The sequence below is a fragment of the Patagioenas fasciata genome, chromosome 1, assembly GCF_037038585.1.
Source record: "Patagioenas fasciata isolate bPatFas1 chromosome 1, bPatFas1.hap1, whole genome shotgun sequence".
NCBI classification, from domain to species: Eukaryota; Metazoa; Chordata; class Aves; order Columbiformes; family Columbidae; genus Patagioenas; species Patagioenas fasciata.
Window position 1 is genome coordinate 57,629,460 of NC_092520.1, and position 27,360 is coordinate 57,656,819.

Consider the following 27,360-nt stretch of genomic DNA (forward strand, 5'->3'; position numbering starts at 1 on the left):
TTTGCATGAATAAAGGCTAGATCTGCTCCTCAGGAAAATACTGAGGAACGGAGTCATGTTTTTGTGATTAGTTTTTTGGAGGTGGTAGATCACTATTACTTCTATGCAAATCGGTGGAAGCTGCAAACTCTTTCAGAAAACAGGATATTGGTAGTTTAGGTTTCTCCACTGCCTCTCACTTCGAGTAAGTTATTTCTTTCGGTGGAGAATTATTAAGACCTTTTTATAATGTGAATTTGTCTGCAGCTTGCCAGTGACATCTTTACTATGCAGGCATGCATGATGGCCCAGTGGGAGTTTCAGTTCACTTCTGATTATTTCCCAGGCTTTGGCCAGAGAATTTCTCAGGCTCAGATGGTTCTTAGCGATTGTTTCAGAGCAATCCCTGTCTTTGCTGCACATCAGTGCCAGATTTTCAAAGATGCAAATGCTGTATAACGCGTGACAGTTCTGTGTCTGCAGCTCAAATAATGTGTTTTAGAAAAGGCATTTCTTAAGTCTGATTTTGAGACTCTTGATGATCTTGGTGATACTATAGAGAAAAATGAGTTCTTTCAACAACAGAGAGGGAGAGAGACAAATGTTTTAATCAGAAGAACAAAGAAAACCCATGTGTACTCATCAGTAACAGGGCTGGGGGGGGGTAGAATTTACTATTTTTTAATTAAAAAAATGAAAGATTATGTCTCGCTGTCAGACCTCTTGTTTCTGTTTCAAATGATCTGGCTGCATCATTACTTATTAATCGATACTGTTTTTCTGTGCACAAAAAACTTGTTTATTGTATTTATATAAGACTGCCTGATGAACAGGGTGGCTGCTTACAGTGCGCTGATATTGAAGTAGGCTGAGTTATAAATATTTGTAATGATCCCTTTGCTGATAGATGGATTATTCCTCTCGGGGAAGGCAAAGGCTCACCCAAGTAGCTTCAGAGAACAATTTGAGTGTCAGTTTCACAAGTGAAAAAAAAAAAGATCCAAAAAGGAAAAGGAAGCAATTCATTCACAACGGGACATGGTGCAGAGGAGGATAACCTGCCTTTAAAGATTTTTGTTTCGATTATTATAATGTTTAATAAATAGTTTACTTCAAAGGCTTTTGCTGGAGAAAAAAAAAAATAAAATAAGCAGCTTTCCTGCTATTCTTGTTCACTGGTCCAGTGTTGCTATAAGTAGCTCATATCCTGTCCTCTGTGGTCTCAGGTGGTTAGCTTTTGTTTGGGAAACCGAAGCTTCAGCCCAAAGAGCTGTGCCACCAGTTAAATTATTAGGTAGTTGACAATACGTCTCGAAAATCAATGGAACTCATTGTGGAACTGGGTGGGGGATGACTTTGGCAGGGGAAGAGGGGTGTCGGTATTATTTTGGGTGATGAGCAAAGGCGACAGATCTGATCATGTAAAAATAGAAGTTACTAAGAAAGGCATTTAAAGTAAATTCTTCACTTCCATCTTCCCCCACCATGGACTTTTTTTAAGCACTGTTAAAATTTCGTAGAGTACCAGATATATTGGGAGGTTATTTGATCTGTCCTCAGTGTCATGATCAGCTGTAACAAAACCCATTCCCGTTTGAAGTCCCTCTGACCTGTTCTGTATTCATTTCGGTATTTCTGTACTCTTTTGTTTTTGCTAAATGTTGTGCTTTGTATTTGTGTTCCGTCGAGTACAGAAATTATTCAAGACTTAAAGGAAAAGGCTTGGGAGTTTCCCAAATAATTATATCTTAGGTTTTCTAGTTCTGGGCATATGAACTAAGCTTCTGTTATGTTTTCTTCCATTGTTTTTAGTTCTAAGTTGTTTCAAATCATTTGAGAGAGTGGTGTTACGTTGCTGCCGTCCTTCTGAGTCTCATGTTTGTCCCTCACTGTGAGTTCCCATCTTTGTGGGCACGGTTTGAATCTGAAAACAAAACCATTCAATCTCTAAGGTAAGGATCATGAAACAGAATTGCGAAGCTCCAGTCTTCACCTGGTAGCCCATTGTAGCCAAAACTGTAAGTGGCAGGACTTTGAAGAGAGCTGAGCAGAAAAAACAAGGAAGTTCTGCTCAAGCTACGTTTACTTCACTAATGCTCTTAGAAGATTAAACATGGACAGTTTTTAACAGGGTTTAACTCACTCCTTTCTGATAATACATTTTCCTGAGATCACATCTGGCATTTAAGATCTGGAACATAACTTGCTCTGATTGGAGATTGACTGGGATGAGTTCCAGGGCTACACACCCTGTTTACTTGCCCAAATAGGAGTCAGAAATTTCCACGAGTTTCCACAAGTGGGTAGAAGAATATCCCATGGATAACAAATCACTGCTCAGCAGAAAAAGGAATTCATTATTCTGTCTCTAGGAGTGATCTCTTCTTGTATCCTACACTTGCTTTCCAGAAGATTGGTAAGTAGTAAGAACGATGGGGCTTGATCAATGCTTCCTCAAGATGAGATCCAAAATGCAACCCCCAACAAATTGGCAGGAGAAAGCTGAACGTGGAAATGGGCCAAGAGGAATGATGAAGACACCTGGGGATTTTTCAGAGACACATCCCCTGTCATCCCTACGAAATATCCTGTATTTCCAGCCATGACAACTCCAAGCCAATGAAACAAGAAATATTCTTCTCACATGAAATCTTGTCTGTGAGGAAGATGTCACTGAGGATCAATGGGATAAGGAGGAGAAGGCTGAGTGCAAGGACAAACAACTGTTCTCCAGAAATGAGACATTGTAATCACCTGTAAGGAGGGCCCCAGGCATAATACATTTTTTCTCCAAGGCAAACTACATAAGGCCTAATAATGAGCTGTCTCGGTCTGTTTTTCTGTTCCATAATGTATGATCTACAGTAACATTTTTGGAAAAAAGCTGGTTTTGCCAAGTAATCTGCACACACAAAAGTACAGGTGATTCTGAGAGTATTTTAAAGCTTCACTAGTGATTCTTTGAATCTTTCCTATTGACTCTGCATTTCATCAGAGTCATTATCTGTTGACTATGAAATAGTCCCCAGAACACCAGAACGTGTCAAGGAAGCAATTACCTCAAATCAGCTCTTGTTCAACTTACAGCTAATGAATAACTATTACGAACTAATCAGTGCTGTAATGGTAATTAGTAAAGTGGGTAAAATAACTGGAAATCAAAATGATTAAACTTGCCTGTCTGAAATTCCATATTGAGCACTAAGTAAATGCTGTATTGCTTGAATCAGAAATAATATATGGCCACTTGCCTATTTATGCTACTGTGCCACTCAGACAAATCCTCTGTGATCTTCGAGCAGACACTGTGGTGGTGACCAGGGCTGCCAAGAAGCTTGAGAAAAGTTATGCCTTGTTGTGACCATGGGCCCTTTCAGACCTGTTCTTCACCATGTGTGCACATGGTCCCATTCTGCCAAGTTCCTGCCCTGCTCCTACAAGCTCTTCCTTACTCAAAGCCTACATGGAAGTCTTTGGTGTTTCTCTTGTGAATGGGTCTTGGTCTGCCTGTTTCCACAGTCTGGAGTCCTTTCCACATCTCCAGGTCCAGTAATGTAGATGAACTGCCTGCAGAAAATTCAGAAACTATTGGGTATATATTGTCTTAAGCAAACTCAACTGCTGTGGAGGAAAGCTATGAAACTCCCTCCTAACCATCCACCAGCAAATTTATGAAAAACTGATTTGCCTATTTCTTTTTTTTCTTCCCAGAATGGCCTTTTGTGCAGAGGTTCCCATTACCCCACTGTGATAAAACTACATAGCTGTGCTTGCTTTTAAAGGAGAGTGTAGTTGTGTTTTTCTGTTCTGTGTCTTTCTCTTTTGCTAAGGTTTTCCAAGTCAGGGACAGTGTTTTCCAGAATTGAAGCCACTACCTGCTGCATTCTGGTGTTCTTCATACTAACTTGTGAATTTCCCCTTGTAATATCACTGAGAAGTCAAGATACATTGTTCTTGTATCTTGTAGACAGGGAAGAGAAACACAGAGAAATCGGAGTTTCATCTGCCCTAAAGGAAGTGCCCAAAAATTGGATATCAGAATCTGAGATTGCTTAATCAGTTAGTAGAGAAAATCAGGTACTTCCAGGGCAATTCTCTTCCGTGTGCTTCTCTGCTTAGACTGTGAAGGGCTCTAAGTTCCCGTGTTCAAACTTTGATATCTAATGTTCATGTGTTTACTGTACCCAAAGCTGTAATGCATGATCTACAGGTCCCCTGTAGTTTTCTGGAGTAGCATGCAAGCCAGATGGGACACCTTAAAAAATCTGAAATGGCAATGGTAGCTGAACCTCACCCCTAAATTTGGGTGAGATGTTGGAGGAAGTTTCTGTTAGACCCTAGCATTTACCTAGAGCATTAACAACAGAGTTTCTCTGTGATGCATGACATCTAATACCTTAACTGAAAAACAAAACTTCCTTTAGGATGCCTTTCAAACTGCATAAAAACAAGAGAAAGCCTTATTTTGTTCCATGTTTCATGTTGCAGACCACAATTAAAAAAAAAAAAAAATCTATTTAACCCCTTAAATACATTCTTGCACAGGGAAGAACTCTTATAACTGTAAGAGAAAAGGTTTTATAAACCTCAAAAGAGAACTAAATTCTTACATGTATATCTACTTGTGTAAATTTGTATATGCATACATGTAAATATGTATATACAGTTTGTACATACACAGTGTAGATTTATATGCATATATTATACATAAATACTGTTTTTAAGGATTAAACTTAGATAATAAAAAGGAAAGAGTTTAATGTCGATATAAATGAATCAGATGATGATTGCACTTTATGTGTTCATGTAGTAAGGTTTACTCAGTTCTGCATGTGATAGGGAAGCTTAGTTTGTTTTTTTTTTTCCCCCCGTATATAACTTTGTTGATCTGAACATTAAATGAATTAGTGGAATTATAAAGCCAGTTAATAACTGGTATTTCAAATTAAATAGTTGAACCTTGGGAAATTTAGGCTGGGAGGAACAGAAACAGAAAGAAAAAACAGCAGAGAAAAGAAAGAGTATTCCTTGGTGGTTGTTGTTGGCTGCTACGTGTTAAATTGCCTCACTGCCCCACTGGCAAACCCTCAGTTTTGTGGACTCCAGCAGTTACAGTAGCTCTTCTGCATTGAACGTATGTTGTATTGATTACTGTTTGTCATTATGCACACTTGAAATGTAAATTACGGAAACTTCTCTTCTGCTCGTGGTTTAATATTTTAGGGGAAATAATTTTGAAGTGTGGATTGTTAATTGTGGTTCAGTTTTATCTTTATTCTGCGAAACTAGATGTAGCATTTATGCTATTTTTGGTAGAATTGTCATAGACTATGGTTGACATAAGGATGTTTGTACAAAACACAGGTAAAGGAAAGGAAAGATGCGTGACGCATTCTGGCTTGCTGTGTTTTTTTACAAACAGACATCAAAACAATGATAGATGTTATATACGATCAGATTTATTTTTTTTTTTTAAAGAAAGGAGCTACCTTAGATTTTCATGAATTCACAGTTTTTTTCCAAGAAAGCCAACCTCAGTCCTAAAATGCATATATAAAAAAAACTGTGAAGTTGTAGCTTATTTCTGAAAAATATGAATGGTAAAAACTCTTTCTATTTAAAATCACCATTCACCTTTCTCTTTGTAAATACATAAAAATGTGCCAGTGTTATTCTAAAGCATTCTACTTTTGTTTTCTTGGCTCTTACACAAAGACTATCTAAATACTAAGTCAATAGTAAAACATGAGATCAAGTGTGCTTTGGAAGTGCATTTCTTCAGCGTGCTTCCTACAAGTTTCTGTAAAGCGAAAGCAGGTTTACTCAGTACATGTAAAGGTTGAGCAACTTGCTAGAAAGGAGCTGGGACACCGACTGGTGCGGCATGACTGCAGATATAGTGTGAACTAGGTTAACTTACTCTAGGAAAAATGAGGACTCCCTTAAAGAGATTAAAAAGCTGAAGGAGTGTGGGGATTATTCTTAGCTTGTATTAGCTGATATTACATTCGTACATTTTTTTTTTCTAAATGAAAAATGATGCCTTAGGATATCCTTCCAAGAACTATAGCTTTTCTTTCTTACTCTGTGTTGAACAGAAGAAATTGAAATTCATGCAATGTGCCCTTCACAATACAAAGTTGCCTTTCACATGATATTCATGTGATGCTTAGGAGTTCAAACAATCATGTTTTTCAAGAAATGCTGGGAACCTCTGATATTTCTTTCTTGAATTTTCCTTTTTTCAGTCTGCTATCTCGTGTGACATAACCTTGTCAGATGATAATGATGTTCCATGTGCAATGGTGCTGCCTGGTAATTTTTGAGGTGGTTACTGTACTGGTGCTGACTGCGAAATTCAGATTCTCCTTCTATGAAACCTAAAAGAAGAAGGAAAAAGACCTGAACAAAACTCAGCCTTCACTTCAGTTACAGTTCAGTCATATGCCAGAAAACTCAGATTTCTGAGTATTGATTGTGTTCATTTACCACAGCAAAGTGCATTCATTGATAACTACCTGCTGGTATTGAATCAATGTTATGTGAAGCATGAGGCATTATTGTCAGGTAGGGTAAATAATATTGATTCCATTTTAAAATGAATATGGCATAGAAGAAATTAATTTGATTCTATGAACTCATTTAATTATGTTCTATTGACTATATAAACAGTGAAGGCCATGAAATAATATGATATCATGAGGCAAGTTACAGCTGCAAGCCTTGACAAAGTTACCCCTCCATAATGGCAGTAAACACTTTTTGGTTTTGCTGTGAATTAAAGGAGGAAGATAAATCCAATGCCTGTAATCGATCCTAAAGTAGGATCCCAATTGGTACCGAATTCTCTGTCAGTGTGTAAGTGGAACTATAGTCTTCACTGACTGCAGCAAACCAGGTCCTTGCTTATGTTGTAGGTCAGCAGATTCTGAAGCTTCAAATATTATTCTGACTAATGTACTCTGCTGTCAAAACTCCTTATCTTCCAAAATAAGCAAATAATCAGGAATGGGAGAAGGGAGTTGTGTTGATTATACCTTTTTGCTCGATCATATTTCAAGCTGTTTGCTCTATGAAAGAGCAGTAAGGAAGGACTAGTGCAATAAACACAGGTACCACAAACATGAGTAAGCCATGGAGATAGCCTCGCAATTGCTCTTGCATCCATTCCCCTATTATAATAATGAACTGTGTTCCAGTAAAGTTTTTAAACAGCAGCAGATAAAGGAACTAAACTGTGAAACATGGAACCTTTTTTGGGTTACAGGCAACCATGAAACTGAGATTTAGTCATTGATCAAATACCCCAAATGTTGTCTTTGTAGGTTGTACAATTAATCTTGAAGTCTTAGTATATGCAAAAATAAGTTATTGATTTTCACATACTATATGAAAAGAGCAGGAGACACCGAGAGTTCTGTCAGTGCCCTGTCACCCTTATGTCATTTTGAATACTTAAAACTTGGTTGCAAATTATTTGATCTTAACTGGTTGAATAACTATCTAGAATTCAACGATTTTGGAAACAGTAACGAGGTCAGAAGAGCTGGAGGAATAAAAACAGTTGTTTGTATTTGAAAAGGAGGCAGAGGATGTGAGCCATGTGACTATAACTGGTGGATGCAGTTTTATCTTGAGTGAAATTTGTCTGTACAAAGTAATCATTAGAGAAATTAAGATGAATAATTATCACTAATCAGTGTTACAGAAATGGACATAAACACTAGTATGATTGTGTATGTGTATATATATATCTGTATTTTTTTTTTTTACAACAGTACTACAGTATCATGTATTCAGATATCCTTAGGCATTGGGCTTAAAGGTCCAGAGGGGCTCAAGTGCCTATTTTGGCACCTATAGCAAGATTCAAGTGCAATTTAGGTGCTTGAGTCAAAGAACGTGATCCAGGAAGCTTAAGATCCGGTAACCTTCTAAGTCTCCTCAGGACACCTAAAATAGATTCCACAGCTGTCTAAACCAAAGGTACCTGCATCTTCTCTGCAACCCTGCTCTGGAGAACTACAGAGTGTTTCAAAAAGATGGACCCAATTAGAAATCACTAAATCTCTGCACAAACAGCCACGAGATGGTTTGTATTCTGCAGTTCAGTGAGGCTGAATCTCTAATTGCAGTGCTGCATGTGTTTAATGGCATTTTGGCTTTGCAATTGGGTCCATCATTTTGAAACGCTCTGTAGATATCAAATGTTCACTTATCTTCACTGTGCTGCAGAGACAAAGTACTTAAACTCACCTCAAGTCTCCTGAGAGAAGTCTTAGGAAACATCTAGCATGAGTGAGCAGCATTGAGTTCAACCCAAAGCCAAACAGCTGTGGCCACATTCATGAAAATTCAGAGTGGTAGAAGGCAGAGACACTCACTTTTTGCACCCCCCTTTGCTGCTGAGAGCGCTTGCCTAGGAGGCCGCAGAGAAGGATTCCGTGCTGACTTCCACATGACAGAATTAAAATCTGCCCTGTCCCTGCAGTATTGTAATTAGGGTAGCAGAGGAAGAAACCTGGTGCTCGAGCCCTTCTGCTGGGAAATCAGAGTCCGGTTCCCGTTTTCAGAATCAGTTCGCTGTACCAGACCAGGCAACTGAGTAACTCTGGGAGCAGAGACCAGCAGGTGGTTTGCTCTTCTTCCCAGCCGAGATCCTTGGCCTTTAAGCTACAGCTCTTCATCCTCATTTTACTCTAGACAGCAATGCTCAGGAATTTGTATTTATCAGCAGCAGTCTTTGTTCTTCCCAGTTTCTTTTCCTGTTCCCACACCAGACTGGTAATATTCTTGATACACAGACTCAGGTTGCTACTTTTGCCAAGTGTGATTAACCAGTGTGTGGAAAATAGATACGTAACTATGGATGTGTTACCCTATTGCGTTATCACTGCTAGAATTCTCTTTAATTGACTGGTTTACACCTCATGGCCAGTGGATCATTCCTGCTCTTCTCCTGGGGTAGAGAAACTCACTGTATGATCAACAATGGACTTGAGAATGAGTTCAGGTTTCTTGTGAACAGTGGCTTTGGTTTTTTGGAAACAAGGAGCCACAGTTAAAAAAGAAACAAACATGACCAAGTTCTCTGGTGATTGAAATAAATGCACTACAAGTTGCATTTCACCTTTTAAACCAGCAGAGAAATTAGCCTGGTGACCCCAGAAAATAGCTCTTGGAAATAAACTCCTAGTAGCTGCAAATGTAATAGTCCAAATCTGCTGTAGGCTGTCTGAGCAATCATTCTGTTGCGTTACACTCAGAAAAATGCCTGTGTGAGAAAGAAACATAGCTTAGATACATAATAAGATAGAACAGATACATAAAATGCATCCTAAAAGAAACCCTATAATGGCAATTGCAAATATATTTCCCATGGCATGAAGAAATGATTGTTCAGTGAAGTGAAGAGTAGGACTGATAAAATATTTATTCAAAATCCGTTGTCTTTATGTTTCATTTGCATTTAAAGAAATATTCCTAGCTTGCTTTCTTCACTGTTTTTATTATGATCGTCTGAAACAGTTTCATGTGATCCTTTAATTGTTATGTCAAAAATCGAGTCAGGAGCAGAGATGAAAATACGGAGATCAATATACTCTGTGCTCTGAATGCCTCACAAAAACTTAGTCTAATTAAAAAAATAAATACTCGGTCACTTTAACCAACAACTTCAAAATATTGTCCCAAGGACAGAGGTGAAATCAATTACGAAGTGGTGGCCAAAGCTCATTCACTAATAACTTGGGGCGGGGGGGGAGTTGAGAGTCATTAACTGGGGTGCTCTAGTCCGATCTTCATTTGGGTGATTGCATTCTACTGCCCTGTCAAGCATAACTGGGTATGGTGATGTTCATCACTTCATCCCCAGTCCCAAATCCACTGAGTAATGTTGCTGTTCACTGGTAAATGACTCACAGGATTTTGCTTCTTACATGAGCATTATGGCTTTGGGCTAAGGCAGCTTACTAAATGCCTAATGAGTATTTGACAGTTATTAACTTTGTATTTGTGTGAGTGAAATATTTATAAACCTGTCTTTGAAATAGCTGCTCCAGTTCATAAGCACACGTAAGGGTCATGTTTAAATACATGAGTGCTTAAAGCTGACAAAGAGGCTAGCTTTGGAGAGTTTTCTTTTATTTTTCCCAATTTTTACTACCCATTTGATCTCAAATTTTCTACTTTTTTTATGTCTGCAATGTTAGTTGAGAGAAAAATGTAGAAATGGTCCCTAGAGCAGAACTGGCCCCTGTTTTCCTGTCACACATCTGGGCTTGAAGAGGGAAGTAGCCGTATCACTTGGTTCTGAGGAGGTGCAGCAGCAGAACTCTGAACATGTATTTTGAACCAGGGAGGAGGATAGAATGTAAGCACCTTTAGTGTTAGGTGACAGATGATCGGGGGTTTGTATTGCTGTTTTGGATTTAGGGTCTTCAGTTTTGCCTAAGTGTCATGCTTTGGGTATGTAAGTCTTTTATTGGATCTAGCCCTTAGATACTAGCCAAAAATTGCAATGTAAGGTTTGAATTATAAAAGCACTAGTCTGTAATGTGAAAGAGCATTTTAAGTCCTACATGAACAGTCCTGCTAGTAATCATAGATGTAACAGCATGTATTTCTGAATTACAAAGATTAGAGAATGCACATCTATTGCTAATGCAGATATCCATCCTAATGCCATTAAATGATCCCTAGAAATTTGATGGTAGGAAACAGGTATAATACTGGTGCTGTAGCTGCACTATTTCAGAGACTTTCATGATGATTTAGTATCCAGAATAATTAAGAAACATAATTAAAAACTGTTTTGTTACGTATCATAAAATTTATAGAGGTTTTGTGGGTTTTTTATAACCTTGCCGTCAGTCTTTTTTTGTTAATGTTATTGCATCTGAATGAAAACTAAGTTTCCTTAAACTGAGGAATGAAAAAGTAGAGCACAACTTTCCCTGTATTATTTAGTAGTTTTTTTCACCAGCCCTACCCTGAAGATGATGATGAGGATGTGGGATTAATGTTTCAAATAAACTTATTTTTTTTTCCAGGCAGATATGTCCACATTAACATTCAGTGTAGCAACTCACTTAGTTCTTATTGAATTGAAGGTTCTCACTGAAGTATCTTGGGTGAGACCATGAACTTACTGAAACCAGTGGGACTGCTGACAGAAACAAGTCCAGGACAAAAACAGATCTGGGATTTAAAGCCTTTGTATCTCTAACCTGAACAGTAATGTCACTAAACCCCCTAAATCAGTTGCCAGGCTGTGTGATTGCTGTGCTGTGAGAAGAAAGTGTCTGGTGGGAAGATGCACGGAGGAGATGATCACATAGTTGATGTAAAGCTGCATCACATTTGATGGCTTGAGTTCTCATACATGTAGTCACTCCTTTCTCACAGGTTCCCCTCATGACCGGCTAGATTCCTGCTTTGAATTTTCAGTTTGCAACACCCTCAAAAACGCGTCTGGACTTGCCCAGGTTCAAGGGGTTTCACATGTGAATTTCCCTAAATCCGTATTTCAGTCCAGAGAGCTTTGTAAACTGAATCAAAGCTCTGTAAAAAGGCCTTGGCTTCCCACATACATTTTTCTCCAGTTGTAGTTATCATTGTGCTACCTGCTGTACAAAACAAAACAGAAAGATGCTGTGGCTTACCAAGTAGTATTTGGAAGCACTCCAAGGCAAATTAACAGACCAAGCTCTAACCAGTGCTTGCCCAACCATTAGAAAACTTTGTAAGCTGTGAAAGAATGCAGTTTGCTCTGCAATTTTCTCCCTATGAAACGTACAGACTAAAACCATTTTTGCAGTCAGTGGAAAAATAAGACCTATCTAAATGTTCTGTGTGGTTGTAGGTAGCCTCACAGTGAATGAAAGGCGCCTGTGCTCTGCTTTTTCTTCCATTTAAGTGAGTGCCAAAAGTAGTGCTGAGCTTGAAGGGGAGTCAAACATTCATTATTCCATGGCCACCCAGAGGGGCAAAAACATTGGTGTCTCGAAATTAAGCAGCATTTGCTTGACATTTCTGTAAATCAATTCTACTCAATAGCGCTTTTTTTTTTTTTCTTTCTTAAATGGAGGGGAATGATTGTGCCCAAAATCAGACAGTACTTATCAAAAATCACAGAATGGTTGGGGATGGAAGGAGCCTCTGGAGATCATCCAGTCCAACCCACCTGCTAAAGCAGGTTCACCCAGAGCAGATCACACAGGAATGTGTCCAGGTGGGTTTTGAATGTCTCCAGAGAAGGAGACTCCACAACCTCTCTGGGCAGCCTGTTCCAGTGCTCTGGCACCCTCACTGTAAAGAAGTTTCTCCTCATGTTTAGGTGGAACCTGCTGTGCTTCAGTCTGTGCCCATTGCCTCTCATCCTGTTGTTAGGCACCACCAAAGAGTCTGGTCCCATCCTCTTGACACCTACCCATGACATATTTATAAGCATAAAATAAGTACTTCCTTACTGAACAACTTACAAATTTGTAGTTAACCAAAAGGAACTAGGTTGATTATCTTAAAGATCACAGAATCATAGAATAGTTTGGGTTGGAAGGGACCTTCAAAGGTCATGTAGTTCAACCCCCTGCAATGAGCAGGGACGTCTTCAACTAGATCAGGCTGCTCAGAGCCCCGTCCAACCTGGCCTGGAATGTCTCCAGGGATGGGGCATCTACCACCTCTCTGGGCAACCTGGGCCAGTGTTTCACCCTCATTGTAAAAAATGTCTTCCTCATGTCTAGCCTGAATCTCCCCTGTTTTAGGTTGAAACCTTTACCCCTTGTCCTATTGCAAGATGTTAGTTTTCTGTGTAATCACTACTATAGTTGTACACATTTTTGTTGGCTTTTCCTACTTTATAAGTAATTACCTTGCATACAATCCCCAGGTCTCTAGTCAAAGCAAACTCTACAGGATGTTTTTTGTCAGCCTTGCGCAATTCATTGTCAACAGACTTGGTTTTTGTGGTTGTGAAAATCCCATTACTCTAACAAGTTACCTTAGCAAGACGTACAGACAACTTTGATAGTCCCCTGTGGCAATGCAGCTCACTGCAACCTTTATTAGTTGGACATGGGCATAACTCTTCTACTCAGACAGTGACCTCCTCCTGGGTAATGGAACCAAACTTCTCTCTGAAAGATGTTTAAAGATTCGGTCGGGGTGATACCATTACCAATAGCTACAGCTGCTTTCCAAGGAGGAGAGCGAGTGGCTACTTATGAGGCAGCATATTTTTATTTTCAGAATACTCAGCTTTCCTAGATGTTATGTCTGTGATACAGTTGAAATCTCATGGCAAGCAAATATTATAATTGCATGTAGGTAATGACGGTTCAAAGTGGCTTTGTCTTGCAGGCTTCCACTGACTCAGCTCCATCACCTTTTCCCGCATCCACCCTGCAACGGTGGTCACTAAAAGCTGACTGCTGGTTTTGTTGTTGGTTTGTTTGTTTGAGGGTATTTTTGGGGAGGGGAAAAAAAAGTCTCATTTTGCAACCATCTGCTTGTTCTCTGCTATACAATAGAGACATAATTGAATGGTTCTTGTCAGTGGTTATTTTTTTATTGTTATAGAATAAACAGGTCAAATGTTCATGTCCATTTAAAATACCTGTAGAAATATTTTTGTTTTTATTAACATATGTTAAGAACCGCTGTACTATCTAGTGAGGTTAGTAATGTTTAACCATACTGTACATAGATGAAAGATATATTTTTTCCTACTCCAGGTTATATTGCATATTTAGGGGATATGATTTTGTAAACACTTAGGCACGTGATTTACCTTATACTAACAACAAGTCCTGACGGCAACTGTTGGCCTAGTTACATGTGAAAAGTTAGGTCAAACCATGCAGGGTTGGGACACATTTCAGAAAACAAGTAGCTGCTTTTTCTTGTGCAGATTTTTTCATGTTCTTTTTTTTCCCCATAGATTTTATCAGAGAAATATGTATTATTCCAGTAGGAGCTTCTGGTGTTTTGAGACTATTAGCAACTTGCTAGTGACCTAACTAGACCAAGCCTTGTGGCAGGAACCTGTTTCTCACCGACCTGCAGATGTGTTGAAGCAGTGGTGTGTGTCGGACTTATGTTCCACATGTGGTACTCAGGGCAGTTCTCCCTGGGCTTTTCATTAAGTAGCTGATATAAAGTAAATGTTTGAAGTATAGGTTGACCGTATTTGAAGCATACGAGTGATGAAAGTGATGCATTATGTCACTGTAACATATTGACATTATCAATTATGTGTTATTAAACAGCTTAGCTAACTGAATGATTTACCTTGTGTTTAACTGCCTTTTTCAATTAAAGGTAGCAAATGCTGTAGAACTGGGGCACAGTCATAGAAACCATATATTTTCTCCTGTTAACACCATCACTGCTGACATGCAAGTGATGGGAGTGTTGGCATTTTGCTGCAGGCTCTAATGGACTAGTTTAAATGGTCTAAAAAAAGTGATTAATGATCAGGAACAGGACTGCTACACAGCTTCACAGCTCTTTCCCTCAATGCCTTTCCATTTATGTCAACTAGCCGCACACTTGGGAGGTGTTATTTCGAAGTAGTCAACACAGGGTTTTCTTCTACTGCCATTTGTTTCTATTTCATAGGTCCCTTTGGTTGGCCAGATACAGCTAGCGTTTCCTTAACGTTGTAAGCTTCGGTGATAAAGGAGGATAATACACAGGCTTTTGTAAGCCTGGTGACCAAAATCTAAACAGTTGAACTCAACCAACATTTCAAAACAGCGACTGCTGTCTTTAACATCACTCTATTTACTCCCGTTTGGTGTATTGTGTTGGAAATAATTTAAAGGTTCCTCTCGAAGTAATTGAAGCACTTCATCAAACAATACATGATTCTCTTCTGCTATTCACTTGATTTTGCAGCAAGCAGTAATTTGTACATTAGTACTGCTTGTTTGTAATGGGCAACTGCCCACCCCTAAGCCCTCCCTAGTTTACATGGATACGCATATACATATATATTTATTACGTGTATTTCTTTGGGAACTGAGGTCAGTAAATACTACTGCAACATTTTACTCACCTCCCACCCACTCCACTCCACTCCCCCAAGGTAAAAAGAAATTAAAATCAAGGTTGGAAAATCCAGCATCTCATTCTTTTTAATGAACCCTAGGACAGTGAGGTATCTAGTAGATATAATGCATTCCCTTTGCTCTTTTAAGCTAAGGCAATATCAAACACTGAAAAGTCGTGGGGATTGAACACTCAAGGGGAAGATACCTTGTGGTTTTTTGGAAGTTTATTTCAATATGCTAAGATCTTAGAGCTTATGGCTGAAAGTCAGCATTTGCTCTTAAGTATCATGTTGTGAGTGAGGGGAATATATTTTCTTAGAATAGGACATTGAGGAGTGTTTTAGTTGCTAGTATTTTGTCTTGGCATTTTGTTAGTGATCAAAGTATGAAGCTAAGTCTCAGTTGCGTACAAGCTCAACCAAGCTTTCTGAAGAAGAAGCTTAAGAAAAAAGTTCATGTAATAATTGAGGGCAGAGGGGAGATGATTTTAGAGTGCAGTGGCGTTGGATCCAGCATATATACTGGAGTCAGTCTTCTGCAGAATAGTTACGCCAAGCAGATTTGCAGTGTCTGTAGAAGTAGCATGGCTCGAAGGTGAGCATGTCACCCAGTTGGCTTGTCCTTGAATGTGATGCTCAAGATGGCATTGTAGCTCATCTTCCTTTTGTAATGCTACTTTTAGCCACCTTTCCCAGGTGGGCATACTGGATGTCCATCGTGTGCTTGTCCCCCAGCTCCCCAGTCACTTTGGCTTAGCTCATGGACTTCAGCCAAATGTAACAGAGGGAAAAGGGTCCTAAAAGCATTATGGTCTAACCTATTTTGTGAAGAAAAGGTGTCCAGCTAGAGGAGAAAGCTGCAGCTCTGTGTGTTAGGGAGTGTGGGCAGAGGGTTTGGTCAAACTCATGGTTTATTTAAGGCAAGAGGATCTGCTGGGGAGCACAATTACAGTTGCCCCTGGGGCTGTAATGCTGGTTTAGAGATGACAAACTACAAACCTCATCTAGGAGAAAGCAGGCTGCCTTCATCCTGATGCTGACACAGCTGCTTGTTACCTCCGAGAGACACTCTTCTGCTTCTGTAGTGTGTGGAGAGGGATTTTCAGGGAATTTCTTGTCTCTACATACAAGGGCTAGAATATGTGTAGTTGTTACTACAGGTAAGTAACAACTACACATATTCTAGCCCGTGTACCTACAGAGAAACGAAGAAATAGACTTAACAGCAGAGTCAGTTATACTGTTAAGCGACATTCTTTGTTTTATCAACGCTTGGGAACACCAGGGATCATCCTCCATAAGTACTCCAGTGACTGGATGCTCTTTTGTTGCTTATATTCACATAATTATAACATATGCATTACCATTTTTGAAAATTTTGACATACAGCACATCTATACTAAGAAATAATTGATGATGTTAGTTATATTTGTTTAGTTTCTTACTTACAATACTTCTATTAATTATTAGTTAAACATAAACTAAGCACTCTGCTTCCAAACAATGTATCACTTAATCTTCTGTCTCCCTCTTTTCATGCAGAAGGATCTAAAAGTTGAAAAGTATCCCTTGGTTTTGCAGGTGGTCAGAAAGCATTTATCATGTCAATTGGTTAATGATGGGTATGCCTTTTATAACTTAATCACAGTATACAGTAATTTGGCAGCTTCTCTTCAAAAGTAATACAGAAGCTTCTTCCCTTCTTCCTCCTTATTACAACGTTTAACTTATCAGCAGACACTTGGTTTTGTGGCTGTTTGTTAAATAATAAGGATATTACTATTATATTTTTAGCCCTCAGGTGGGTCAGGGGAACGTATGGTCTGGATAGTTTGCAAGTGTTACTTCATAACTCAGACCCCCAAAATCCGGGCCGCGGGGTGACCATTCCCAGGCTGCGCTTAGCCTGCTACTTCTCTTTTGGAAGCGTGTGTCGAGGTTCATTACACACATTTATCCTTCAGTTTTCTGCTTGACTCGGATTCGCTCCTAAGATTGTGTTCTGAAACGATGACGTAAAACGTTATCCACACTTTTTCTTACACATCAGCGCAGCACTTTTCACCCTGTAGTTTATAGTGGTACTGTTTGTGGGCAGGTTTCAAAGGAACCTCATCTCCATATGTTTTGACTCGATAATCCTTTACCCACCATCTTCAGCTCTCATTCCGTTGCTTTCTTGCCCGTGGCTACGTTTCTATCTCTGCATCAATTAGCACAGTGATTTATACAACAAGCAAGCAGTTTAGAGGTAATGGTACACAATTAACATCTCATTCCACCATAAAGGGTATGCTAAATACCCCAGTCACTGCTTTCTCTGCCTGGAATTGAAATAAGTGTTTGTCCTAATTCATATGCTATCTGATGTGAAGTGGGCCTGCTTTGTACGGCACTACACCATTAATCTAATTATAGATAGCTGCAAATGAAGTGCTGTCTGAGCACGGAGACTGAAGAAAATAGCGCTTTTGTCATTTAGCATGACTCTGTGAAGCAAGATCGCACTTTACATGGCAGCGCGGAGAAATGGAAATCTGAATAATATTGCTGCCTGTTGCATCTTTTCTAATTACAGCCGCATTGTAAACACAACTGGGCGCTGATATAAATAGAGCTGTAGCTACGCTGTCATGTGGCTTGTAGGAGAAAATCCTCAGTGTGCTGTTGTATTAAATGATGCATCCTGATTGACAGCTACCTTGAGACTGCGCTGATGGAGTTGTCAAAAGCCTTGTGCTAACAGGCTGCCGTGGCTGCAGCCGGCTCCTCCGCTCCCTGCCCGCTCCCTGCCCGCTCTCCGCTCCCTGTCCGCTCCTGCCCGCTCCCCTCTCCCCTCGCCTGTCCTCCCGGTGAAGGACATCGCCAACCTGTCAGTCTGTGCGGTTTTCATTCTGCCTGTTCAACCTTCGTCTGAAGCGGAGGGAATGCTGCTTTTTATCCCCCCCCCCTTTTTTTTTTTTTTTCTCATGGCTTTAACCCTTGTTAGGTTTCTCGAGAGTGTTAATTATGTATCACACAAGGAACAGAAAGTGGGAAATGTGGCTGAATTACGATTCTAATTAAGTTTCTGTTGCTGGAGTGTGTCCTATCTGGTGGTGAGGCTTCTCTCTTTTTTCTTTCATTTCGCTGCTGCTAAAGGCTCGTGATTTTTTGTGGCTGTGTTATGGGTTTTTTTTCCTTCTTTACTATCTCCGTAGCATGTTGTTTGCTCCTCCCTTAGACTAAAAGTGCCGTTATTTTGTGCAGGTGTTAAAGCCAATCCTCACCACCACCCTGTGGAAGTAAATTAGCTCTAGATCTCAGAGCCTGGAAAAAAAGCCTCCCTGATTTGCAAAACTGTCATTTATCCCCTTATCAAGTAAAAAGATCCTTGACTCGGAAAGAAGGTGGTGCCTGACACCTTCAAGTAAAACGGAATAAACACATTATTTTCCTGTTTAGATGCCATGGTGGAAATCTAAGCAAGGTTATGATTGCAGTATTAAAATGTATGATGGTTGATAAAGAAGGCAGTGTGCTCATTGTGCTCAGCGCTGGGACATTGCTTGGTATTGATTTAATGAACACTGAATAACATACTACTTGCAAATCCATGATGGCTGAAGTGCAGGTGACAGCAGTTAAGTGACTTGAGGCAGGATGTGCATCAGGAATGTTAAAAGGAAATTATATGACCACAGTTAATAAATGTAACCGATTCCAAAAGTGAGAGTGTAAGGTTAGCGAAAATAATAAAGGCGCACAGGAGATGGTTTCTCTACTGAAATGTGAGCTACTTAAGATTTTCATGTTTCTGACCACAAAAATGACAGACATTTGAAAACCATGGTTGAACATTTAGGTAAAGCATACTGAAAATCCACATCTGGTCAGCAGTCCAAACACTGTTCCAAGGAACACATGGGTAGTGATACATTAGACTGCTCTTTAAGATCTCCAATGGAATTCGAACATTTGCAGCTTCTGGGGACACGAGTTTCAGGTGTACAGGGAAGATCATATTTAATAAACTAATGCGAGATGCAGCAGAGTGTAGTTTTGAGCATTTCACTAAAGTATTACAACATTTTGCTGTACACAGCAAGGGAGCTGCACCTGTGCAAACTACAGGACTTGCTTTTAAGCAAAGGTGGGTTCAGATGTGCCCCAGACACCTTTTTTATAATGGCTGCCGGTCTACTTGTCTACTGACTTGGGGGATCAGTATGGTATATACCTACACAAAACCCGAGGTATAATGTCCACTGTATTTGCTTTCTTCCCCCCGTCTTTACTCCTTTGCACTGCTATTATTACACCTTTCTATTTTCTTCTTTTTTTTTTTTTTTTTTTTTTGTCCCGACAATTTGGTTGTAAGAGGTAGTTTTGCATTACATAAACATCAATTCATTGAGTGGGACAGGTAGGGCAGGATACTGTTACCTGCGGAAAACTATTAGGTAACATCACTTTTCCCTACTATAATTTTTGTCGACTGTTGGTGGACTCCAGCAGTCCCATGGAAAAGAAACTCCTGTTTTCTATGCCGTCAAAAGCTGTACAGCTCCTTTTGGATACCTCTTTATTAACTTTGCTTTGGCCGGATGAATTAGGCTCTGAAACGCTGTGAAGTGGAGCAGTGGCTGGTGACAACTGCTCATCAGCTCAGATCTGAGGTCTAGCAGGTTGCCTTGCTCTGAGAGTCCACCCGCCATCTATTTATGACTCCAACAGATGTTTCTTCTGGTTTAGGCTGGTGGAAACCTTCTGGTCACTATTTATAACCCAAACTTCACAGCCTTCCCCAATTTACGCCCCTTCTTTCTCCCATCTCCTCCTCCTCCTTGTGAGGAGAAAGGAAGAAAAAACATGAACCTTGTCCATGCTCCGAGAGTAGCGCATCAAAACTTCTGCTTTGTTATGTTCAGCGTTGTCCTCAGTAAATCAAAGGCACAGCAACGGCGTTACTCATGTAACGAAAAAACGTGGTATATTCTTAATTGTGTTTGTTGTAGCAGCACTGGCAGGGGTTGTTGGAGATGGTTTTCCAGCACAACTCATCCCCCAGAGATAAGAGTCTTACAAAGGGGACATTTATGTGTGTGTTTAGCGGGGTCCAGCCAGCAGCAGAAATACATCAAGAGTATTCTTAAAGAAGGAACTTTTCTTTGCTGGCTTTGTCTTTTTATATTCTGAAAGGTCACTTGTGAACCAACTGTGCCAAAAAAAGGCCTTTCCCCAGAAGTTTACTGTTGTTATTTTTTACTTTTTGATTACAGTAACTTGCTTATCCCCCAAACAGACTAAAGAACAATAAACAAATACAAAAGGAAAAGGAACAGCTCATCAATAACAAAGACCAGCATTTTAAAGCTTTGAGTGTACTGACTCTCACATCTCACTCCAAGCAAAGCAGGAGTCCTGCAGAGAAAGGAATCTAAAAGATATGAAAATTTTAAAGATAGTAAAAACAATGTTTGCTAGGGATATTTTAACTTGGTGTGGAGAACTGAGCTTTAAAGTGCAGCATACTGAGGAACATGGTTTTTTTCCCCACTGCTGTGTGTTGTGGGGTGCATAGGGAATTCTGCATTTCAGTCCCTGCGAAATACTGCAACCTAGATGCGTGCAGAAGGTCTTGCTTTCACTTAGAATTTTGAGGTTGGGCAGCTCAGAAGTGTTATATGTGGTTTAAAAAACTGGATGACATCTAATCCTTTGAAACCATGTCAAAATAGTCTCTTGCAAGAGGCAACAATACAGTCCACAAATCTAACTTATTTCTGTGGTGTTTTTTCTTTTTTCTTTTATTTTCAAACTCTGAGTACAAAGAAGACACTAACCATGGATACTGAAACTGTGCAATTTGGTGTAATTATATTCCCCCCCATAGATTTAATGAAGGACTTTAAAGTACAATTTATCTTTGATAAATAGTCCCTCTGCACAGAATGTTTATTAGATTGACAGCAGAATACACTCTGCAAGCTTTTTTTCCTTGCCACTTATGACTCAGATGAATTTTAATAGGAGTAAAAAGCTTTTATTTGCACAGTAATTTCACTTAAGGATCATATCCTTCAGAAACTGGCAGACACTTGTATGTCTTGATTGCAAAACAGACACTCAAGAGTAAAGAAACATGCAGAAGATGTTATTATTTGACTTGTCACACTGCTGCAATTCTGTTTGCAACTGATGTCATCAAATCTCCTATAGGCATTGCCTCCCCTCTCCTTACAGAACGTACATGCAAGTGTGCATACGTGCACACATATGCACACACACATGTTACTTTTAGGAAGAAACAACTGGAAGGAGCACAGGGAATCAAATGTAGTTGCTTGTGCAGGTAGAGAACTAGCTGTATTTTTGGGTTGGAAAAATGTGAATGCCACAGTCCTAATTGTCATGATGATGCCTGCAGGAGGCTTGGAGTTAAAGCAGCTTTTTGCATACAAAATGGTGCTGGTTTCCCGGCGCCACATCAATCATGACCATGTTTGGGAACGGGTTCTCAAATCTTTGGGTGCCTCTTACAGCTTCAAGGAATATTGTCGTGGCGTTTTATTCCATTTATGAGGGCGGTGGTGGGGATCGGTTCATTTAACTATTTGGTTTTGTTTCTGATTATAAGCAGGTATTTCTAACTGAATGGCTGCACTGTTCATTGCACGTAATCTTGTGTGTCCAAATGCCATTTATGGAGGATGATAATCCTCTGTTATGTATTTTTAATTTGGCTCTGAAAGCTGCTTTTTAAAGATGTCATTGCAGAATTAATCACCTTTTGAATGTATTTCTGTATACCTTGTTATACTCTCTACAGAAGCAGAAGGTAGAGTCCCCCTTTACCTTCACCATAAGGAGATCAGATTTTTTCTGTCTGTGTAAAAATGAAAAGTAAAGACATTTTCTTGCTGATAAAACAATAGCTAATTATTTTGGAGGAAAACATACTGTTCAAAGCAAGGTGTTGAACTTTGCCTCAGCAAAATACGCATTTGAATTGTAAATGCGCTTCATCCGATGCTTATTATTAAAACCTTTGTTTCCATTATTGATGAAGTGTGGTGGAGTGGGGTCTTCACTCGCTTGGCCTTGGTGGAGCAGGAGTTTCATGCAGAGACCGGCTGCCATCTACTGGCTTTTTGCATTGGTGTTCAAGTGCGTTGGGACGAAGGGGGCGGCCATCTGCCTACATGCAAGGAATTATCCCTCAGCGACTGCAAGTTTTTTAAAACTAAAAGCCTGGAGCTGAAATTAGTGTACACACTTAGATGTTTTCAGAAAGGTTTTGTTTAAAGGGATGCTCTCAGTCACTTGAGGTTCATCATATTCTTTTCAATTTCTAGTTGCTGTAAAACATACTACAGAAAACATACTTTTTTCCCCCTCTTTTTTTCTTTTCTCAAGGCAGATAACAGCTGCTGAACGGTTTTTATTACAGATAAAGTATATTCAATACAAACACAGTGTTCCGTCATTCGGCCCATGCATAAAAAAATCGAATTGAAATTATGTAATGTGTTTTAGTCGCAAAATACAAGCAAGTTATTAACTTCAGATATTAAATACACAACAGAAAGAAATGTTTAAAAAGTAAACGTAATGTTTAAAATCAATCACGTCGTTGAAAATCTGGCAGACTTTCCCAAAAGGTCAATTCCTAATTCAGCACAGCACTGGAAACAAATCGCTCTGTATTCCTTATCCACTGAAGATTATGTGCAGTAGGCATAGGGATCTTTTTTGTGTTTTTTTTTTAAATGTATTTTAAATTTTATTTGTATCTTCCTCTTTACCCCCAATTTTTAAATGAATCTGACATTTCTTTACTGTGCTTGATTCTTCCCTTTTATGCGCTCGTTGCTGCAGATTGGGGCTGCATATTTTTCTTTCCACATCCTGAAAGTGAAACAGTGAATAAAGATTTCAAACAGTGATTTTTAGACACTCCTGTGAAGAACAGCTAACAGATGTATTATGTGAAAACATGCCATAATATAGTGCAGATTATCGACTGGAATTCACCGAAGTGCAGTTGTCTAAAACATTCCTCTTCCTATTCTTTAGTACAAATTACAAATACTGACAAAGGTTGCTGCAGAGCTGAGCAAGTACATGCCGGAGAAAATAGCAGAGGACACCTCCAGCATTCTGAGATCTCCCATGCCTGGAGCAGTGGTGGCAGTTTCTGTCAAGCCCGGGGACATGGTAAGAAACGTGATCTATATATCTGCATTTTCATTAAATATTCCACACCAATCTCTCCTTGGTGCAACTGAAACTACAGGTCACAAGGTTGGTTTCCTTTTTAACCTCACCTGTAGGATAAAGTGTGCTGAAGGATGCGTGCTGCTTTTCGTTTGAATTATAAAAACTAATAAGGAAACACCATTCAAATTAAACCGGCTTTAAAAGGAAAATTTTCAACTGGGTACAAGTCCACAGCTGAAACTCAACAGATATCTTGGGTTTGTATCACAAATGCCTTGGCAGGGGAAAAAAAGTTGTGTGTGTGTGTATCTATGTGCATGTAAATATATGTAAGTCTATATATGCTGTTAGTGCTTGCAGCAGGGAATTGTTGATTTTCTGCCCTAAGGCAACGAAAATGTTACTAAACTGAAGGAACACAGGATAGATATTTATTTTCCTCCCTCACTTTTTTTTTTTTTTTTTTTAAAGAATCCCTGTGTTAGTGTTTTGCAAGACATATGCCATTCCTAAATTTGGAATTCCGTGCTGGGAATTCCCAGTCTCTTAGGAGTATCTGCTTGTCCTGCAAAAGGAGTAAACTTGACACACAGAAGGGCAAGAGAATGTGCCACTGCTGTCCCGGGGATTTCCAGTGCTTCTTACCTCACATTGAGCTGGAAACAAATGTAAATAGAGTGTTTTAGAGTTACATATAAACACCTACTTGAACTTGAGCTTTAAATGAAATTCTACTGCATTTTATCATAGGTTATTTCTAAGGTCACAGCCCATATCTCTCATAACCATTGAAAGCAACAGAGCGATGCGGATACAGGAATATTTGAATCAGATTGTGCAGATTAATTTTGAAGTGCTATTGTCAGTTAAATGATTCCAGAAACATGTATGTGGCACTTGGATCCAAACAGAAAGCTGCAGTCATGGAGTTTGTAATTTATGGCAATGAAACCCAGATTTTCTTGTGAGTCATCGTATAAATGTAATCAAGATCTCAAGTCTAAAATTAGTGCTGCACTTAACAATGTGATGGTCATCAATTGTGCTAGTACAGTGATATGTTTGCTTACATTTTGCTGTGATGCCACTTCTGGTTTTAGAACATGTGGTTGTTTCTGTTTACAGGAGAAGGTAGTCATCATGCTAATATTAAAATCTGTAGGTGCAAATGTCTGTGTTAATGAAATAAAGACATTTCTGAGAAAACAGAACTAAATACAGCTTAGTAAAAATTAGCAAGAGATAAAGTCTTTTAACTTCTACACATAGCTTTCTACTTTTGTGATCTACACGTGCACACACACACACTGTTTATACCTTTAAAACCAGCAGTGTTCAATTAAAATGAACCAGTATGTCATTGCATGGACAGAGAAATCTGTGATTGCCATGTCTAGGCTGTACGGGTGGCTGAGTGAGGGAGATCTTAAACAAATGCCGCTTTTTTTGCGAAAAATGAAGGCAAATTTTTAAGGCAAGGATTTTGAGCCTTTTTAAATTTAAGATTTTTTTGAGAAGTTAATTCTGCTAGATGTTACCAGCCTTCTTGTCCTGAATAACAGTTCTTGTTGTCTTCAGCCAGTGGAGAAGGAGGCCAGAGCCAAAGCGATTTTAAGTCAACAAATAAATGATTCTCCCTCCACAAATTCACAAGTGGTGCAGTGCATCAGAGCACAAGTTGTAAAATAACGTGTGGAGATTTTTTTCCTCCTCCTCTCCTGCAGCTTTTTGCTGAAGGCTCCGAGCGGCAGAACATTCGAACAGCGTAATCTACGTTCTGCTGACCTGAGCTTGTCAATGCTAATTGTGTGGCTTTAATTGCAAAAACACATTTGCGTTATTGAAAAGGTTTTAACTTAAATCCTTCCTTTTCAGGACTAGTGTCAAAATGTTAAAAAAAAGGCGAGGCAGCGAGCGAGATGAGGGTGGCATCAGCTATCGGCACTGAATAAGCAGTGGGATGGTGTGATTCAGATTACACGTCTTGGCTGTCCGTCAGAAACGGGCGCACTCGCTACAGCTGCTCAAGGCGTGATGGGCAGGGAGCTGCAGCTCCCTGATAAATACAGCCCTTTTTGTTGCTCTGCTTGGGAAAAGTCTTGATTTCTTTAGCGTGCTGGAGAAATGGGAATTAAAGTAGCTCCCATTTTGTAGAGCGAGCTCTGTTTGTGACTGGGTCTGGCACTTCAGATTTGTGGGGCGTCTGAAAAACGGCACAGCTGGAAGATGGCAGAGAGTGAGGTGGTTTTCCTTCCTTCCTTCCTTCCTTCCTTCCTTCCTTCCTTCCTTCCTTCCTTCCTTCCTTCCTTCCTTCCTTCCTTCCTTCCTTCCTTCCTTCCTTCCTTCCTTCCTTCCTTCCTTCCTTCCTTCCTTCCTTCCTTCCTTCCTTCCTTCCTTCCTTCCTTCCTTCCTTCCTTCCTTCCTTCCTTCCTTCCTTCCTTCCTTCCTTCCTTCCTTCCTTCCCTCCCTCCCTCCCTCCCTCCCTCCCTCCCTCCCTCCCTCCCTCCCTCCCTCCCTCAGCTATAACTTCACAAATGGGGAAGAAACTCCTAGAGAGGGACATCTTGTCTTTGCCCGAATGGCCGCACTTGCAAACTTGTGTTTGTTGCCCACGGTTCGGCTATAGGGCATCACGCACACTCAGGTGAAGCATATGGTGTTTGTTGGTCCCTCTCGGTGTGCCCTCAGCCAAAGGAGAAGGCGATGCTGATCTCGGCGTTGGTTTTCCTCACTCGATGGATCATTGTTTTTCCATGAAGCACGGGCGTTCTCATTTGGCTGCTGTTGCTGAAAAATGCTTTGGCCTGATGAAGCCCCAGAAAAGATTGTGTGAGCATCTTCTATCCGACTGGTCTGATAAGCAGTTTTCAATTCATTTTTGCCAAAAGATATTGCATATGGAAGGAATTTATTTTCTTTTGTCTGTAAGATGATCTAGAGATTTTACTAACACAGTGGGGAAGTGCTGTTTGTCAGTTAGAGAGAAGCAGAACTTGTGATACTGCCAATTTTTTTAGCTTTTTAGTTACTTTCTACTCTATTTTCCTTCATGTGATCAGAAGACTGTAATTAGTTGTCACTCAGTTATTCCTGGGAACACAGTGAAGCCACTCAGAAGCAGAAAGCAACATAAACAACAAACCAGTTTGGAATCTGGCTGACTGGAAAGAAGATTAATGTTATTTAGGGAGAGAAGATTTAAATTTAGCTTACGTTCCTCGCGATAACGCAGCCACGTTATATAGGAAGCATCCATCTGGGGAGATAGAGCACCGTCAAACCACGAAAGCTGCACAAATTCACTGCTTTGCTTGGAGGGCAGGAAATAGGGAGGCACCTGCAGCGATGTCGTTGTACCTCAGTTAAAGAAACCCCCCCAAAAGTGCTCCCAAAACTGAGTTTGGCAGTCTGAACTGTCCCGGCTGCCTTGTAGCGTTTGCTGTATTTTCACCTGTCAATATAGTGTTTGCTTTTTCCATTTTCCATCTGTCAGAAATGCAAAGGTGTTGGTGTATCTTTTTTTTCTTTTAGCTGTATGTTTCTGTTGGTTGTTTTTCTTTTTTAATTAAATTAGGCAGAGCAGGTGGCATTACTAAGCCAAGCATTGGTCAATAAGCCAGCACCAGTGCTGGGAGCCTAAACCGCTATAATGATTCCCCCCATCCATAAATATATAAAAGCAAAGCACCTCTGTGTAAACAGCCCAGCATTACTGAATCTTTGTAGGACTACAGCCAAAAGAAGAGGGCAGTTCATTATTTTGACACAAGTTTCTAAATTTCCTCTCTCCAGTAGTTCAAGATTACCCCATGTTTTGGAAGTTGGCACCATTCAAACCGCTCTTTAAATTGACTTATATCAAAATTTCTTATTGTTTCAAATCGATGCTAGTGTGGCCATGAGTATTGATATGGCGTGGGCTGATTTTTCTACCAAGCTGTCAGCTGTTAAATACATATCCTCAGTAATTTCAAAATTGGGTATCTTGAGAGCTGCTTTTTCAGTTGTATAACTTACAAAACACATCCCTGTCAGTGATTCCCCATTTTAAAAACAAGGCAGGAAGATGTTTTAAACTTCATTCCAGCTCTTCTAAACTGCATTTCTCATTCAGTTGCGTGCAC

General features: G+C 39.8%; 1 protein-coding gene across 3 annotated transcripts in view; it reads left to right on the top strand.

Moving 5' to 3' along the window:
* PCCA (propionyl-CoA carboxylase subunit alpha) overlaps nt 1-27,360 on the top strand; it is a 283,490-nt gene that overhangs the window by 243,662 nt on the left and 12,468 nt on the right. For 2 of the 3 annotated variants that reach the window (XM_065829712.2, XM_071807055.1), the window contains one exon: nt 23,093-23,233. The exons of the other annotated variant lie outside the window; for it this stretch is intronic. In XM_065829712.2, coding sequence (XP_065685784.2) covers nt 23,093-23,233 — 141 coding nt within the window. The remainder of the gene's footprint in view (nt 1-23,092; nt 23,234-27,360) is intronic. 3 annotated transcript variants of the gene reach the window in all.